General features: G+C 36.0%; 1 protein-coding gene across 3 annotated transcripts in view; it reads right to left on the bottom strand.

Annotated features, from left to right (window-relative positions):
* Positions 1 to 9,584: 9,584 nt before the first annotated feature.
* The window catches only part of SLC25A36 (solute carrier family 25 member 36), a 42,750-nt gene continuing 37,310 nt past the window's right edge, over positions 9,585 to 15,024 (bottom strand). For all 3 annotated transcript variants that reach the window (XM_007493954.3, XM_007493956.3, XM_016433558.2), the window contains one exon: positions 9,585 to 13,698. In XM_007493954.3, the coding sequence (XP_007494016.2) occupies positions 13,505 to 13,698 (194 nt within the window). In that variant the 3' untranslated portion in view covers positions 9,585 to 13,504. The remainder of the gene's footprint in view (positions 13,699 to 15,024) is intronic.

Genomic DNA, 15,024 nt, shown 5'->3' with positions numbered 1-15,024 from the left:
GCAGAATGTTCGTGCTAGAAAGGATTAAAGATGGTCTTATTCCAGAGGCGAAGAACCTTTTTTCAAATTTTAGTAGGATGGATTGCCATCCTAAGAATTTTCTCTCAAGCCACAGACAAGGTGCTTGGCAAGCAAAAAGGCTGTACTGAAGGGTCACAAAAAGTTTTCAGGACTTTGATCTGATTCCACATCCTTGTTGTTGTTGTTCATCCAGTGAAATCATGGGGTGATGTCTCGATGGGTCCAAGAACGGGATAGAAGGGAGGTAGAGAGGCCCACGCTCTCCTCCAGAGTCTAGTGACAAAGTCAGGATGACTGGTGATGGGCTGGGGTGTAGGTTTAAGGGGAAATGGATTGCCCAAGGTCACACAGCTGGTTAAAGGCAGAGTTGGGACGAGCACCCAAGCTGCCTGATTCTGAGTCCAGTGGTCTTTCCCACACATTATTAAACACAGAGTATTGCCTCAGGATCTATCTCAGGTGCTGAGGAAGAGGGAGGAATCTATGACATGACTAAGCTCCATCTGGAAAGACAAGGTTGATGGCATGCGAATGAATTCAAGGACAATCAGGCACTGAATGGAGGGCCAATAAAATGAATTTGTAAAAACCCTTACTGTCTTTCGGTCCTACTAACAACTCTAGGATAGAAGAGCAAAGGTGAGGCAAATGAAGTTAAATGATTTGTCCTGTCACACAGCTAGGAGATATCTGAGGCCAGATTTGAAGCCAAGGCCCTCCCCTCCCCCCCAACTCCAGGCCTGGTACTCTCCACTGTGCCATCTTCCTGTCCCAACAAAAAGAAATTTGAGTTTCTCCCCTTTCTTTTCTACAATTGATGGTCATCTTAGTTTCCAATTCTCTCTCTACAGAAAGATCTGTACATATGGGTCTTTTTTTTTTTTTTAAATATAGTACCAGTAGAGGAATTGCTAGGTCAAAGGATATGCAGTTTAATAGCTTTTTGTCTGGTTCCTTTGCTTTCCAAACTGGTTAAGACTAGTTCACGGGGGGGGGGGGGGCAGCTGGGAGAGCCAGGCCTAGAGCTGGGAGGTCCTAGGTTCAAGTCTGGCCTCAGACACTTCCCAGCTGTGTGACCCTGGGCAAGTCACTTGACCCCCATTGCCTAGCCCTGACCACTCTTCTGCCTTGGAGCCCATACACAGTATTGACTCCAAGACGGAGGGTAAGGGTTTAAAAAAAAAAAAAAAGACTAGTTCACTTCCATTAGCAGTGCCATTAGCACACCTCCTCTAGCATTTGTCATCTCATTTTAGCTAATTTTATTGATGGAAGGTGATACCTGAGTTTTTTACATTTACATTTCTTTAATTATTAGTGATTTAGAATATTTTTTGCCATATGGTTATTTGCACAATACCTTTAAAAATAATTTTTATGTGCTTATCAAATCAAAACTAGGCACGACTTTTGATCTGTTGATCTGAAGAACTGAAAATGAGATGGTAAAACCTCAAAATTAATCACCTAAGTTTAAAGAAGGGCAAAGGAGGTATGAAGTGATTCAACCGCTAACATAAAAAAGCTGGGTATTTTATTTTATTTTAAATGTAATAAGTTGTAGTGTGATGTGACAGCCCAATCTTTAGCTAAATTGGAAGAAGAAAATAATATATTCCTGGACAGACTTTATTTGGAATCTTGTCTATCTGTCGGTCTATCTATATCTAGTTCATACAGAGAACAGTTAGCAGTGATGTAGGAAAAACAGGGGATTCTATGAGGCCAATTTCCCCAGGTGTGAATGTAATCCCCTAATAAATTATGTGGTATATCGCATATCTTTATGTATGCATATTGTTTCCCTTGGTAGAAAAGTTCTTAAAGGTAGGGATTTTCATTTTTATCCTCATACCCCCATAGCCTAATGTAGTGCCTGGCACAGGATAGGTATTTAATAAATGTTTATTGATTTGAAAATAGAGGATCTGGGTTCCAATTTTAGCTCCATGAATTGAAATCTGAATTATCTTGGCCCACTGATTTCATTTCTTTAGGCCTTAGTTTCCTCAATTGTAAAAGTAGGAGATCAAACTAGATAAATTCTTTTAGCTCTCAATTTTTTATTCCATATAAATATCCACTTTTATTATTGTTATATTTAGCAAATCCTAAAGTTAGGATACAAGATGTTATTTTCAGTTGTATTGAAAACATCTAACCAGTTTTGTTCTAAAGGGAACTTAAAGCTTCTTGAGAGAGAAAGAAGCCAGTGGATGAGATAATAGGCATATCAGAAAAAATAGGTCAATATTACTTTATTGCCTGTATCTGAGGTTCAAGGGGATTTAGTGCTTTAATTTAATAAATTTGCTTAGGTTATATTGCTGAATATCTTTTGCAGAATTATGTTTCATCATATCATTGTATTGCTTTAAAAACTCCATTCATTCTCTAGTGCATTCAAGACAGTTTGAATTTGAATGTCTGACTTAAAAAAAACAAAACAAACTTAAAAAAAAATCCACCCTTACTTCCATTTTAGAATCAATACTATGAATTGGTTCCAGGCATAAAAGCAGGAAGGGCTAGGAAATGGGGGTTAAGTGACTTGCCCAGGATCACATAGCTTGGAAGGGTCTGAGGTCAGATTTGAAACTAGGACCTCTCATCTCTAGACCTGGCTCTCAATCCATTGAACCACCCAGCTGCCCCCATTCCCCCCAGTGTCTGACTTTTAAGTCTTTTAGTAATCTGGCACCATCTTTCCTTTACAATCTAATCCCTCATTAATATTCAAAAGTAAGCTATTCTAAGCAGGATGACCTCATTGTCCCCAACAGTGTTCATTTCATTGCCAAGAACACCTTTTTCTCTATCTCTCTGAATTCTACCCATCCTCCAAGGTCCAAATAAAGTTCTATTTTTTTCCCAAAGCTTCCTACTATCTCAGCCCACAGTGCATTTTTCCACTTTTGAACTCATATAGCCTATAGCCATGATGGTGAACCCATGGCACGCATGCCAGAGATGGCATGCATAGACCTCTCTATGGGTATGCATGCCAAGGACCCAGTGCCCCAAGGACCCAGTGCCCCAAGGACCTCACTCACCCCTTCCTACAGCAGTTACCCAGAGTTCCTAACTAGAAAGCCAGAGGGGGGCGCAGCTGGGTAGCTTCCCTCCTCCTCTCCCCACTAGGAGTTAGTAAGCAGGTCTCTTCAAGACAGCATCCCTTGTAGGACCAGATTGCGACACTCCATTCAGAATACAATGGCTTCTTCATTACCTTTGGGCTGAGTGAGACAGAAACCATTTATGTCTTTACTATTAGAAGCAACCAGTGCCTTTACCATACAAAATCTTTTTGGGATTTGGGGATGTGTCTTTTGAGTTTATGCTCAATACATGAGCACCTTAAATTGTGAATAATTTGAGATAGAGCAGTTAAGATCAGGATTTTTGCTTTAAGTCACAAGCAGATATTTGAATCATGTGTTTCACTACCCTCCATTAGATAGCCTGCCAAACATTCAGTTTCACAAGTTACACGAGGCTGTCTCATTTAGTTCAGTGTTTATCTGGCCCTGTTAGCATCTATATTGAATTGCTTTTGCTTTCTTTTTTATTTTTGCCTTTGTTATCAGTTTTTTGGGCAAATTTCTTAACTTTTAACCATGGTTCCTAATGAGGGAGAAATTGAAGGAGTTATAGTACCAGCAGCAGCATGTGGAAGTTTTGCAGAAAATTAGTGGGGAGGAGCCAGAGGTGGAAGGAAGATTAAGAAAATGTTGAGAATTTGGGGGAAAAAATGAAACAGTTTATTAAAAAGACAGACCCAGAAAAAGTTGCAACAGGTCATGGGTTGGAGCTGTGTGAGGACACTTGTTTCACATATTATTGAAATGTTCTGAAAGGGAGGAAGAAACAAACTTCTGTGGAAAGGTTTTTGTTGAACCAGCCTCTAAGTGAAATGGAGGAAAGTGTGGCAAAACAGCTAAAATTCAATGAAGAAAATGATAAGTAAAGTATAAAAAAATAGCAATTAAGTTTAGCAATAAAGTTACATATCATAAATAATGTGTAAGGTAAAATTTGCATTTAAATGTAGTGTTACGTTTGTAGAGAGTAAGTTAAGTGATAGTGCAGAAAATGAAAACCTTCTTTGCCAGCATCTTCCCCTTATGTTGAAGGTAAATAAGCAAGTTTATTTCTTTACATTCTTTCTTATCTCTAAATAGATGTTATTTATAAAGTACATTTTTGTATTGTCAACAAATTTGGATGATTCAGTTTACCTCTGCCCTTTGAGAAACCTCAGTGCCAAAACCCCATTTTTGGGTTGAACTATGGACTTTAGAATTGTTAGAGAACTTTAATATAGGTGGGATTTGTGGTCATAGCTAATGTTAAGTACCTTTTATTTGTTTTGAAGGCTTCCCTTATTGTGTTAAGTCTCCTCCCTGGAGCCCAGCTCCTGAGTTTGACCCTTGCCTTTGATGTGATATAGCTGACCCCTAGGTGATATCCCTGAGGCTGGCTGCAAAGAGGTTTACAACTTGTTTCTGGTTTGTCTCTGCAGGCTTGTGGTAGCAAATTCTCCAAAGGGTATAAGAGACCCCCCCCAAGTGGAGTTGGCAATTAGCACAGTGTTTTCTCCCTGGTGCCTTCTGCCAGGGGTATGGTTTCCAGAGTCCCTGGGGTGCATGCCCTATGTGGTATGTGGCACTGGGCTCTGTGTGGTGGCCGGAGTACCAAAGGTGGGTATCATCTGAAGGAAAACCCTGTAATGATTAAAATTTAGGGGAGATGGGGAGACTGAGGCAGGTAGAAATTAGTTTCTCTCTGCAAGGAGTATTATATTTTTTAGAGGTTTATTAAAGGTTAAAGATTAAAAATATACAAGTAAGAAACATGTGCCTAGGCCAGAGGCCTAGACAAAATAACCTCACATCACGCAATAGACGCTCCTGCTGCAAAACGGCAGTCCAAAAGACCCCTCAAAAGCCTTTTCATCCGTTTAAATCCCTTCTCGATCTCGGCCCAGGTGAGATTACAAGGCATTCTGGGGAAGTGGAGCAAAGGCTCATGGGGATTGTAGTCCTGTATTCGAGTCTATTTTTTACATTCCCCCATATGATCATTTTGGAAAAATTAATTTTTCCCCCAAAGGATCATAAAAACATAATAAACTTAAAAGATTGCAATAGTGTGAGGATAAGAGAAAAAAGAATAAAACCAATAATTGCTGAACACATTGACAAAAAGCCATTAGGGGGCAGTCCCCTTTGGCATAAAAGTATACATACAAATAAATGTTCAATCAACCACACCCAAAGTTCAATTTTTTGCAACTTGTGGTCTGGAGGCTTCTTCATGGTGGCTTCTCCAACAGTTCAGTTCTGGATTCAGAGAGGTAGCATCTTCTTTACCTAAAATTCTTCTCAAAAGGAATTTAAACTTTGCAATTTAAATAATGATTTTTTTTTTTACAACCCTTACTCCTTAGAAGTTTTTTTTATCACCAAATATGCTTATCCTTTCACAAAAATGGTCATTTTGGCACCAAGGGCATTGTAGCCTCTGTTAAAAGACTATGGATAACCCCTGTTATAACTACCACAGCCTCTAAAGTGTGTGCAGCCTGCCCCACCTGTCAAGCTTATAATCAGCATGCCTTTTGTGGAAAAGCTTTTGGTGGGCATCCTCTGGCTAATGCACTTTTTAAACATTTACAAATTGATTTTATCACTATGCCAAAGGCTGGAACTTATAAATTTTGTCTGGCCATAGTGGATCAGCTGACCAGATGGCTGGAAGAGTTTCTTAGAGCCTGCGCAACAGTGGCTTTTGTTGCCAAGGTGCTCTTAAAAGAGATATTTCCTCACTTTGGCCCGCCAGCATGTACTGATTCAGACAGGGGAACTCAATTTACTGATTGAGTTTTGTCTCAGATTTATTTTTGTTTGGGGATTCACTCCCAAATTCTATGTATGATATCATCCCCAGAGCTCAGGCCAAGTTAAAAGAATGAATAGAGATCTTAAGACTATGATTGGAAAATTGTGCACTGAGACTCATTTAAAAAGGCCCAAAGTTCTCTATCTCTACTTTATCTTCAAAGCAGGCCCAGGGGAGATCTACACATCTCACCATTTGAGATGCTTTTTGGACATCCCCCTATACAGGTTAAGCCTTTTTCTCATGTATCTAGGAGGGGACACTTCTATTGCTTCCTATATACAGGACTTACAGATCAAATTACAAGAACTCCATGAATCCAGAGCTGCAGTACAAGCAGGACCCACAGACTTCTCACTTCCTGACCTACACCCAGGAGACAAGGTATACATAAAGAACTTCCAACGCACTGGAGGAACTCAGCCTGCCTAGGAATGTCTGTTTCAAGTATAGTTAACCACTTTGACAGCTATCAAAATTGGAGAAAAGGACTCTTGGATTCATTGCTTACATATAAAATGAGTACCTTCTATCCGCACTGATTGACTGTATCCTGTCACATGCATTGGAGATAAAAGTCCATAGACAAGTGGCCACTGTTTTGGCTAACACATTGAATTCTTGAAATTTTTTGTTTATTGCTTTTCTTTTTTTTTAGTAGAATATTTGATTTTTTTCCTTTCTTATTTCTTTTATTTGAAGTACATGCAATCAGTGTTGTTTTTGACTTTGAAGGATAAGTTTACAATATCTCTTAGCTCTGATACCAATGCGTACCCCAAAGTTTTAGACTATAGAAACCTGACATTGTTAAATATCATGGGACCTTGACTAATAATTGTGTCTGATTCCAGGAGAATAGATCACAAAAGAGCCATTGCACAGTGCCAAAAAACACGTCAAGGAGACCAACAATCCTTGTGGGATCGATGAGAACTATGCCAAGATAGAGGACCTGTTTTGAGGTTTGAGGAAGCAGCTGTTTGACATTGTTAGACACTGGACTCGCCTGTACTATATTCTGACAAATACCTTAGTTTGGCTGCCATTTTGACTCCCCGATCCCTGAGAGGGAAGGAAAAAATCAGGCCAGGGAATCACATATATTTCCTTTTACTTCAAAATTTAGTCCTTTTTCCCCACTCTTTATAGTATGGCAATTTTCTGTAGTCCTGGCTGCTGATTGGGTAAGTGCTATATTGCTACATTTGTTCTATAGACTTGTGGAACAGAAATCACTTTAATTGGGTCCTGATTTAAGAAACTGTTATGGGCTTATTCTTGCTTACTCAGAAATTTTATATACATAGATTTTTTTATCCCCCCCATTTAATTTTTTCTATTTAATTTATTGTTTGTGTTTTTAGATTTTTTTAAACAATTGATTTATATACTCTGTAACTCAGACATGTATGCTGGGTTGATCCAGGTATTGGTCAACACCCTTTTCAGGGAAGACTGTAAACTTTTTGTAAAATCCAAGATTAAAAATTTTTTTTTGAGAGATTTCTGGAAAAGAAGCTTGCTAATAACTCCCTGAATCAAGAAAGTGAACTTTTTGATGAAGACGCCATAAAGCCTGCAGAAACCACATTCTAATCAAAAGACTCAGAATGAACTTTGGGATATAGTGAATTGAACTGAAGGGGTTGAACATGTTTACACTGAATGTAAGCTCTTATGTCAAAGGGGACTGTCCCTAATTGGCTTTTTGTCAAAGCACCCCCCAATTATTGGTTTTGCTCTCTTATTTTCTTCTTATCTCCAAATTATTGTAATTTCTTCTTATAAAGTACAATATTGTATGCAGCTCTAGTAAGAGATCTTTAGAGATAGAAGCTGGTTATGTGAAATGATTCACTGGAGAGACTAGGCATGTAAATCTGGGAGATTTCAACATGCTCATCTCCCAAAGAATCACAGGGGAGTGGAATTTGTGTGAAAGAAACCCCTTCCTTATAAAATCATGAACTTTCTGCTTATCTACACCAGCCCATTGCCTTGGCTGTAAAGCTCCAGAGAAACTTTGATTCCTGACATGTGCTAGACCAATTCACTGGAAAAGGTTGTGACATGGAGAAGGGGGACTATAAAAATGAGACCATAGAGTACGCTGGGTCTTTTCTTTGGAGATTTGTGGATGGGAGCTTGTATGCCATCTGGCTTTGGTGGCTTGGGTGGAAGACACTCAGGTGAGCTGGTAAGATTAGGGTGACAGGCTAGGAAACATTTTTAAATTTTCTTTCCTTATTTATTTCTTATATGTTAAAAATTAAATTGTGAAAAGCTACTATCATCCTCAAAACTTGAGGTTTAATTATTTTTATAAATGGCGACCAAAAATAATTTTTTTTTTACTATTCCCAATCCAATTTCTAAACATTACATTTAGTATATTTGGTTTAATATTTGGTACAATATTAATTGTTCAATATTATATTTGGGATCTATCGATTCTGATGAAATCAGGTCTTGACCAAAAACCAAGTTTTTCAGTTACTAATTCAAAACTTTAGTTATTCTTGCATTTGAAAAAATTCTTTAACAATTAACTAAATTTTTCCATAACCTCTACCTATTCCTCTTGCAGTATTCTATAATGAATAGGTGAGAGTTGGGTGGGAATGTTAGTCTTTTAATATTTCTAGAGTGCCTTAAAGTTTACAGATAGCTTTTTTCACCTCCTTATAAGGCACCTGGTGCCAGGATGCCAGGATCTTAGAATTTTTAGTCATAAGGGGCCATCAATTCCAATTAAACTCAAACAAGAATTTTCTTGGCTTCCCCATTCAACTCCTGCTAGAAGATAGTGCTGCTAGGGAATCCACTCCTCTCTGGCAGCCCATTCCAACTATGGATAGCTCCAACTGTTAGGAAATTTTTCTTAAATTGAGCATCTGGGTGGCTCAGTAGATGGAGTGCTGGACCTGAAGTTAGGAAGTGGGTTTTTTTTTTTTTGAGTTCAAATCCAACTTGGACACTAGTTGTGTGACCCTGGGCAAGTCACTTAAGTTGTCTACATCAGTTTCCTCATCCCATCAAAAATGGAGTGACACTTACCTCATAAGGTTAAGTGCATCAATGAGTTAACATGTATAAATTACTTTGTGAATCTTAAAGCACTACAAAAATACTAGTTATAATGTTTTCCCCAGAACTATCATGTTTTCCCAGAACTAAGAGATCTGAGATTATTTCCAACTCTGTAATTCTACCAAATAATCATACAGATAATTACACTTTTTACCTCAACAATTTTTAACTTCCCCCAAAACTAACACCACATCAAGTTTTACATGCAAAATAACTGGGGAGATTATTCAGTAAGTTTGTATAAATTAAATTGTCCATAATGTAATAGGATAAGGATTCATACATTCACCAAATCAAAGTCTTCTGGAGTTTTTAGAAATGATATTTGCCCTCTATAGAAATGAGAAGGCATAACAAATAAGAGGAAAAATGCTAAGTAAGAATTTAAGGTTGTGTTATGGTATTGTTTCTTACAATCATTATAAAAGATAAATCTTAAGTGTCCTGGAGAACAAAATTCTCTTTAAGTAAATAAAATAGCAGCCATTTCTGCTCTACTTAAAATCCTAAGTATAACTAATGTATCAAATAATACAATTTACAAAACAGCAGCAAAGTGAGTCACCATGTTTGCATAAGCATTTTAATTTTTGAATTTTAACAGTCCAAACAAAAGTCAACTAGATAACATAAATATAGGATATATGCACACAATTTACAGCCACTTACATAGATGCAATAACAAACCTCAGAAGAATGTCAAAGTACTTTAACTTCCACGGAGTCAACTATTTAGGTATGACTGATAGGTCATAATTTTAAAATTCACATATAGAGGGGTACAGACTAAAAAACAAAAAACAAAACACTAAACAAACTCCCAAGTGATATTAGAATTTTCAGTTCCTGAAAGGATTAGTATAAAAATGAACACAGAGATAATATATAGAAGGCAAGAAGCTGGGCAGAAAGAAAAGAATACATTTATCCCCGGGTATTTTGGGGCTCATTTTTAAAAGAGCTTTAATCGAAAAGTCTTTTTCCAATTTAAATTATTTGGAAGTAATGTCTCAGGAATGTTAAAATTCATGATCAACGCTGGAATAGGAAGGGGATGAAGTGTGCTATCACAAAAGGTGTCTCTATAGTCCTAACAGAATGGGGAGAAGGTCATGTAAACAACTAACAATGCCAAAAGATGAAAGAGTAGCTTGGCTGGATTAACTTAAAAAAGTTATTAATCACACAATATACACATATTTTTAGTAGTTTAAGGCCATTCCAAAAACTTTAAAAGAAATACTTATGCTTCAGTTAAAAGTAGATTAAACACCCAAATTCTGCTGTTCCTAACATAGTAATGCTGCTTCATATCTTACATTAGGATTAAAAAGAGATAATGCTATTTATTACATAATCCACAGATATTTTATCATGGTTTTCAAGTGATAAATTTTTTGAGGTGCTACTCTTTGTAATATTTGTTCCACAAAATCTTATACATAATGAGAAGAAAAAGGCTTTGGTGGTACTGGTTTCTTTCATGGATTTATATATACCATGATCATTAATAAAGCTCAAATTTGGATAATAAAACATAGCCATCTGTTTCTATGACCCAGCATTTACAAGAGTCCCATCTACTGTTCTATTGGAGTACTACAGAATGTTATTCCAGGATTTATGTTTTACCTATAATCACATATACTCAATATTTCCATGAGGATTACATATAAATTCGTACCATTCTGAAGAATGCTAATTAGCTATCTGTATCCCAGAAATCATATGTTCATTTATGATCTAATGGCAAACAGATGACTAAATGAGAGACATGGTAAAGATGGGGGAGAAAAAAAAGTTAATTCAAACACTGATAGCATGACAAATTGTTTCAGCATTTAAAATAAAAACCAAAAAAGGTGGAAACTTTTAACAAGCCTTTGGTAAACAAAATGTTTGTATATATATTTCATACATAATTTAACCTACTAGATCTCCACAAAAACTGACCGTTTGGAGATTGTGCTTTGAAAAATATGACAATCAGGACTGTCAATTAGAATTAGAATTCATTGTTCTCTTAGTAGTAAAAACCATGGCAAGAGGTTACACTATCTTTTTTTGTTGTTGTTGTTATATACATATCACTAAGATTTAAATGTATGCATGCATTAAAGGCAAATTTAATTTGTACAGGATTAGAATACCTGTTTTTAACCCTTAAACAGTTCTCATCTCTTAATTTGTAGTAAATTAAGTTTTGCTTAGCTATTAGTTTTGTTGTTTCTATCAACTAGGAATTTGGTGAATCCCATTATGACCAGTGGAGCCTCTGTTCCACATTCAATTCAACTCAAATTTGTGCGTCCCTCTTGAGACATATGGCACTGTAATTAGGTAGCATATGTGGCACCAGAAAGGCTAGAAATTAGAATACATTCATGATGTAGACTTCTTCTATGAATCTGAGTTAGAAAACCCTCTTTTTCAGTTTGTTTTTCAATAAATATATCAAAGTAAAAATTCGTTCAAAGTGTATATAGTTGTTATTACATTTATTTACTTTTGGTTTCCAAATAGACTGGAATACTCTATTTCCAATCAAAGCACCTCAAAAACATCCAGTTCTTAAAGGAAAACTAGGAGATCACTATTTCACTATTGACAGCAGAGGAAAACTAGGGGATCATTCTACTTCAACTATTGACAGCAGAGGAAAACTGCTATAAAACATTTCTATGTTTAACCTTGCAATGGGCTCACTGAAGTTGCTCAGTGGGGAGGACATTACCAATAAAGAGCATACTAGAAGCTTTTACATGAAAAACAACATATAACACACATATATAAAATACATTCCGTGAGTAAATAGATGGGACATTGTTTCTTCTGTAGTATATGGGAGTTTGGAAAAAATACTTTGTGAACAATTTAAATTACTCTTTGAACATCTGACCATACATGACCAATATTTTAACATACATGACCAATATTTTAAAATCTTAACATGGAAAAAAAATAGCAAGCCTCCCTCTTCCCTTTCAGCCCACAAAAAAGGCCACAAAGTGCATAAGGAATCGTTCTTGATAAAGCCATTGCACAAAATTTATAGTCCTATGTATATTGAAATGTCACACTGGAGATTAATTGCACTCTTCTGTAAACCAGTGTAGGAACATCCACATGGAGAAGTCTACTGACAAAATGACAGTAAACATCTTTGTTAAGGGCCACATAGACATAACCGTAATTAAGTGTTAGAAGGTGCAATTGAGAAGTCTAATAGTAATGTTAAAAGCTACATATTGTTAGCACATTTAACCTTAATATCTTATGATTTGTCTCTTAGTAAATTTATTATAGAATGAATTTCTCTTGTCAAATGCAATTTGTAAATATCATTTTCAAAACTAAGTAAATAAAAGTACTACCTGCAAGTCAGATGGTTAAGGGCCCTTATTAATGTCTGTGTTGTTATAGTTTAATGCAATGTTGTTCTTTAAAGGAGGGATGTAATATGTATGGGAAATGCTTTAAAACATTCTTAATTACCATTTTCTCCATTAATTGGATGATGACGGTATTTTACTAGAAATCAATTAAAGCTTCAAGTTCTTAATGTATATAGAGATATAAGTATAAAAACAAAAACAAAATTCAGAAGTGGTAAAATTTCCCCTTGAATTAAATGACACCTAGGTCTAGCAAATTATTTTGGAATGAATTGTAATTCTTGTCTTTGTATATTATAATGTAGGGACGATTTCAGGACATAATATAGTCACTAAAATATTCAAGAATCATTTTTTTCTGTGGTTCATTAAAAAAAAAAAATCAACCTAGGTGGGTCCATAATCTGCTGCAAGAAAATATACCTACTGCCTGAAGTGTATTTACTAAAGAGGTATTTAAAAAGTTCATTTTGCTCAAAATCAAGAGCTGGCACAACTGGAAATAAAAAATTCAATACTAAAGGATTCTATATATCCTTTTCAGACATTTTACCAGTTACCATAAAGATAACTACTTCAGAAATAGTTCATTTTAGGTCACAAGATCTGATGATCTTGTCAAAGATAACATGGAAATGGTACTCAGAAGCTTAATTTTTAAAATTTAACTCAAAACAATACAGAGTTGAATACAAACAAGTAGAAATCCATGTTTTATCCAACTCTATCTTTTGATAAGACTAACAGTACAATTTATGTTTACTGGAGGCATTGCTTGGAAAAGTACTCATGGAGTAAAAACATCACACACTCCCACCTTACCAGGAATCAGAATTTAACTGTTGGGCACACGTTAGAGAAAATGGCAATTTTGAAAAATGGAATATTTAAATGCATTCCCTTATGAGCTGGCCCAGGTTTTGTTACACTGCCCAAAAGGCCAAATAAGGTAACAGGACCCCAAATCATCCTTTTAGGGCATAGCTATATGTTCCCGAATGATTTTTCTTCTGTCCACCATGCTGGCTTTGACATTCTATGGTCCACTGCAATCTTTTGGTCTTCCCCTTTCTTAGGACTGCAGCAAAATCCTGCTATCCATTGAGTAAGTAGACTACCAGTTCATAGGTGGCCATCATTATAGCTGTGTTTGGAATCTGTCTGACCAGATGTGTTGTTAAACCACGGTAGAGAGACCCATATCCTTCTTCTCGAACAACCAAAGATAGTGTCTGGAAGAAAGATCTATATTTTGTTCCCTCTTCACGTAGCCTTGTTCTTACAACCTCTGTGTGAAGGGAAAAAGAAAAAGACACCTTACTTCTTACTGTTTTACATAAAGTCATTTTTGCCCCCAGGCACTTCCTAGCTGTGTGACCCTGGACAAATCACTTAACCCCCACTGCCTAGCCCTTACCACTCTTCTGCTTTAGAACCCATACACAGTATTGATTCCAAGATGGAAGATAAGGATTAAAAAAATAATAATCTTTACAATGCTTTCTAGAATTATACCAGTACCTTTCCCCTACTGCCAACATTATTTTTCTGGTGTGAAAAAAATCCAAATATAAAAAAACAGAATATTTCCATATATAAAATAGAAGAGGCTCATTAAGAAACTATGAATTTCTATTATGTACAACTTGCTCTAGAAATAGATATACAGTACATTCTACATGTTTCCAAACAATACATTTGTACTTTCCTCTGAACCTCATTTATAGCTTTAAAGATGTTTCAATGGCCCCGTTTAATTTCTTTCCTTTTTTCCTATCTCCCTTCTTTCTCCTAACATATTCAAAGCAAATGAAAAGGGAAAATGTTAACTGTTATAACAAAAATAAGCATAGTTAAGAAAAACAAATCTACACAGTGGCCATCTTGGGGTCCATCACCTTTCTGTCATAGTGTAGACAGTGTATGTTTCATCATCATAGGTCCTCTGGAATAGTTGTTGATCATTGCACTGATAAGAGTTCTTAAATCTTTCCAAGTTGTATAAGTATACTTTTTTCTTTTGGTTCTATACTCCTCATTATGCACCAGTTCATTTGGGAATTCCCAGGCTTTTCTAAAACTATATTTTTTGTTAATTCTTAAGATTTTATTACATTCATATGTTAAAATTTGTTGAGCCATTTCCCACTTGATGGGCATTCCCTCTGTCTTTCTTAGTTTTAAAAAATATAGCAAAAAGCTGCTATAAATATTTTTGGACACATGGTTTCTTTTTTGGTTTCTGGGGAGTATGGACTTAATAGTGGTATACTTGAATTAAAGAGCATGCACAGCAACTTTTGGGGAACAGTCCCAAATTTCTTTTGAGAATGGTCAGACAATTCACAGTTCCACCATCTAAGATCTTCTATCCTTTTTTCTCAGAGTGCATATCTAGTGAGTCTTTCTTCTATAACTGATTCTACTAATGATTCAGTGCTTATTTTTGGATCTTTCCCCTGCCCCTTTCTACACTCATGCCAACTTAAAAAAAAAAAAGTTGCTAATTGAGAAATTATTGTATATAATTAAGTTTATTTGAAATGATTTAGGAGTCAATATTTAAGGAATTCTGATGTCTATTTTACATTTCCTAAAATAATAAAAAAAAGTC

Source organism: Monodelphis domestica, chromosome 4, assembly GCF_027887165.1.
Source record: "Monodelphis domestica isolate mMonDom1 chromosome 4, mMonDom1.pri, whole genome shotgun sequence".
Taxonomy (NCBI): Eukaryota; Metazoa; Chordata; class Mammalia; order Didelphimorphia; family Didelphidae; genus Monodelphis; species Monodelphis domestica.
Note: the sequence above shows the minus strand (reverse complement) of the source record. Positions and strands in the feature narration are given on the sequence as shown.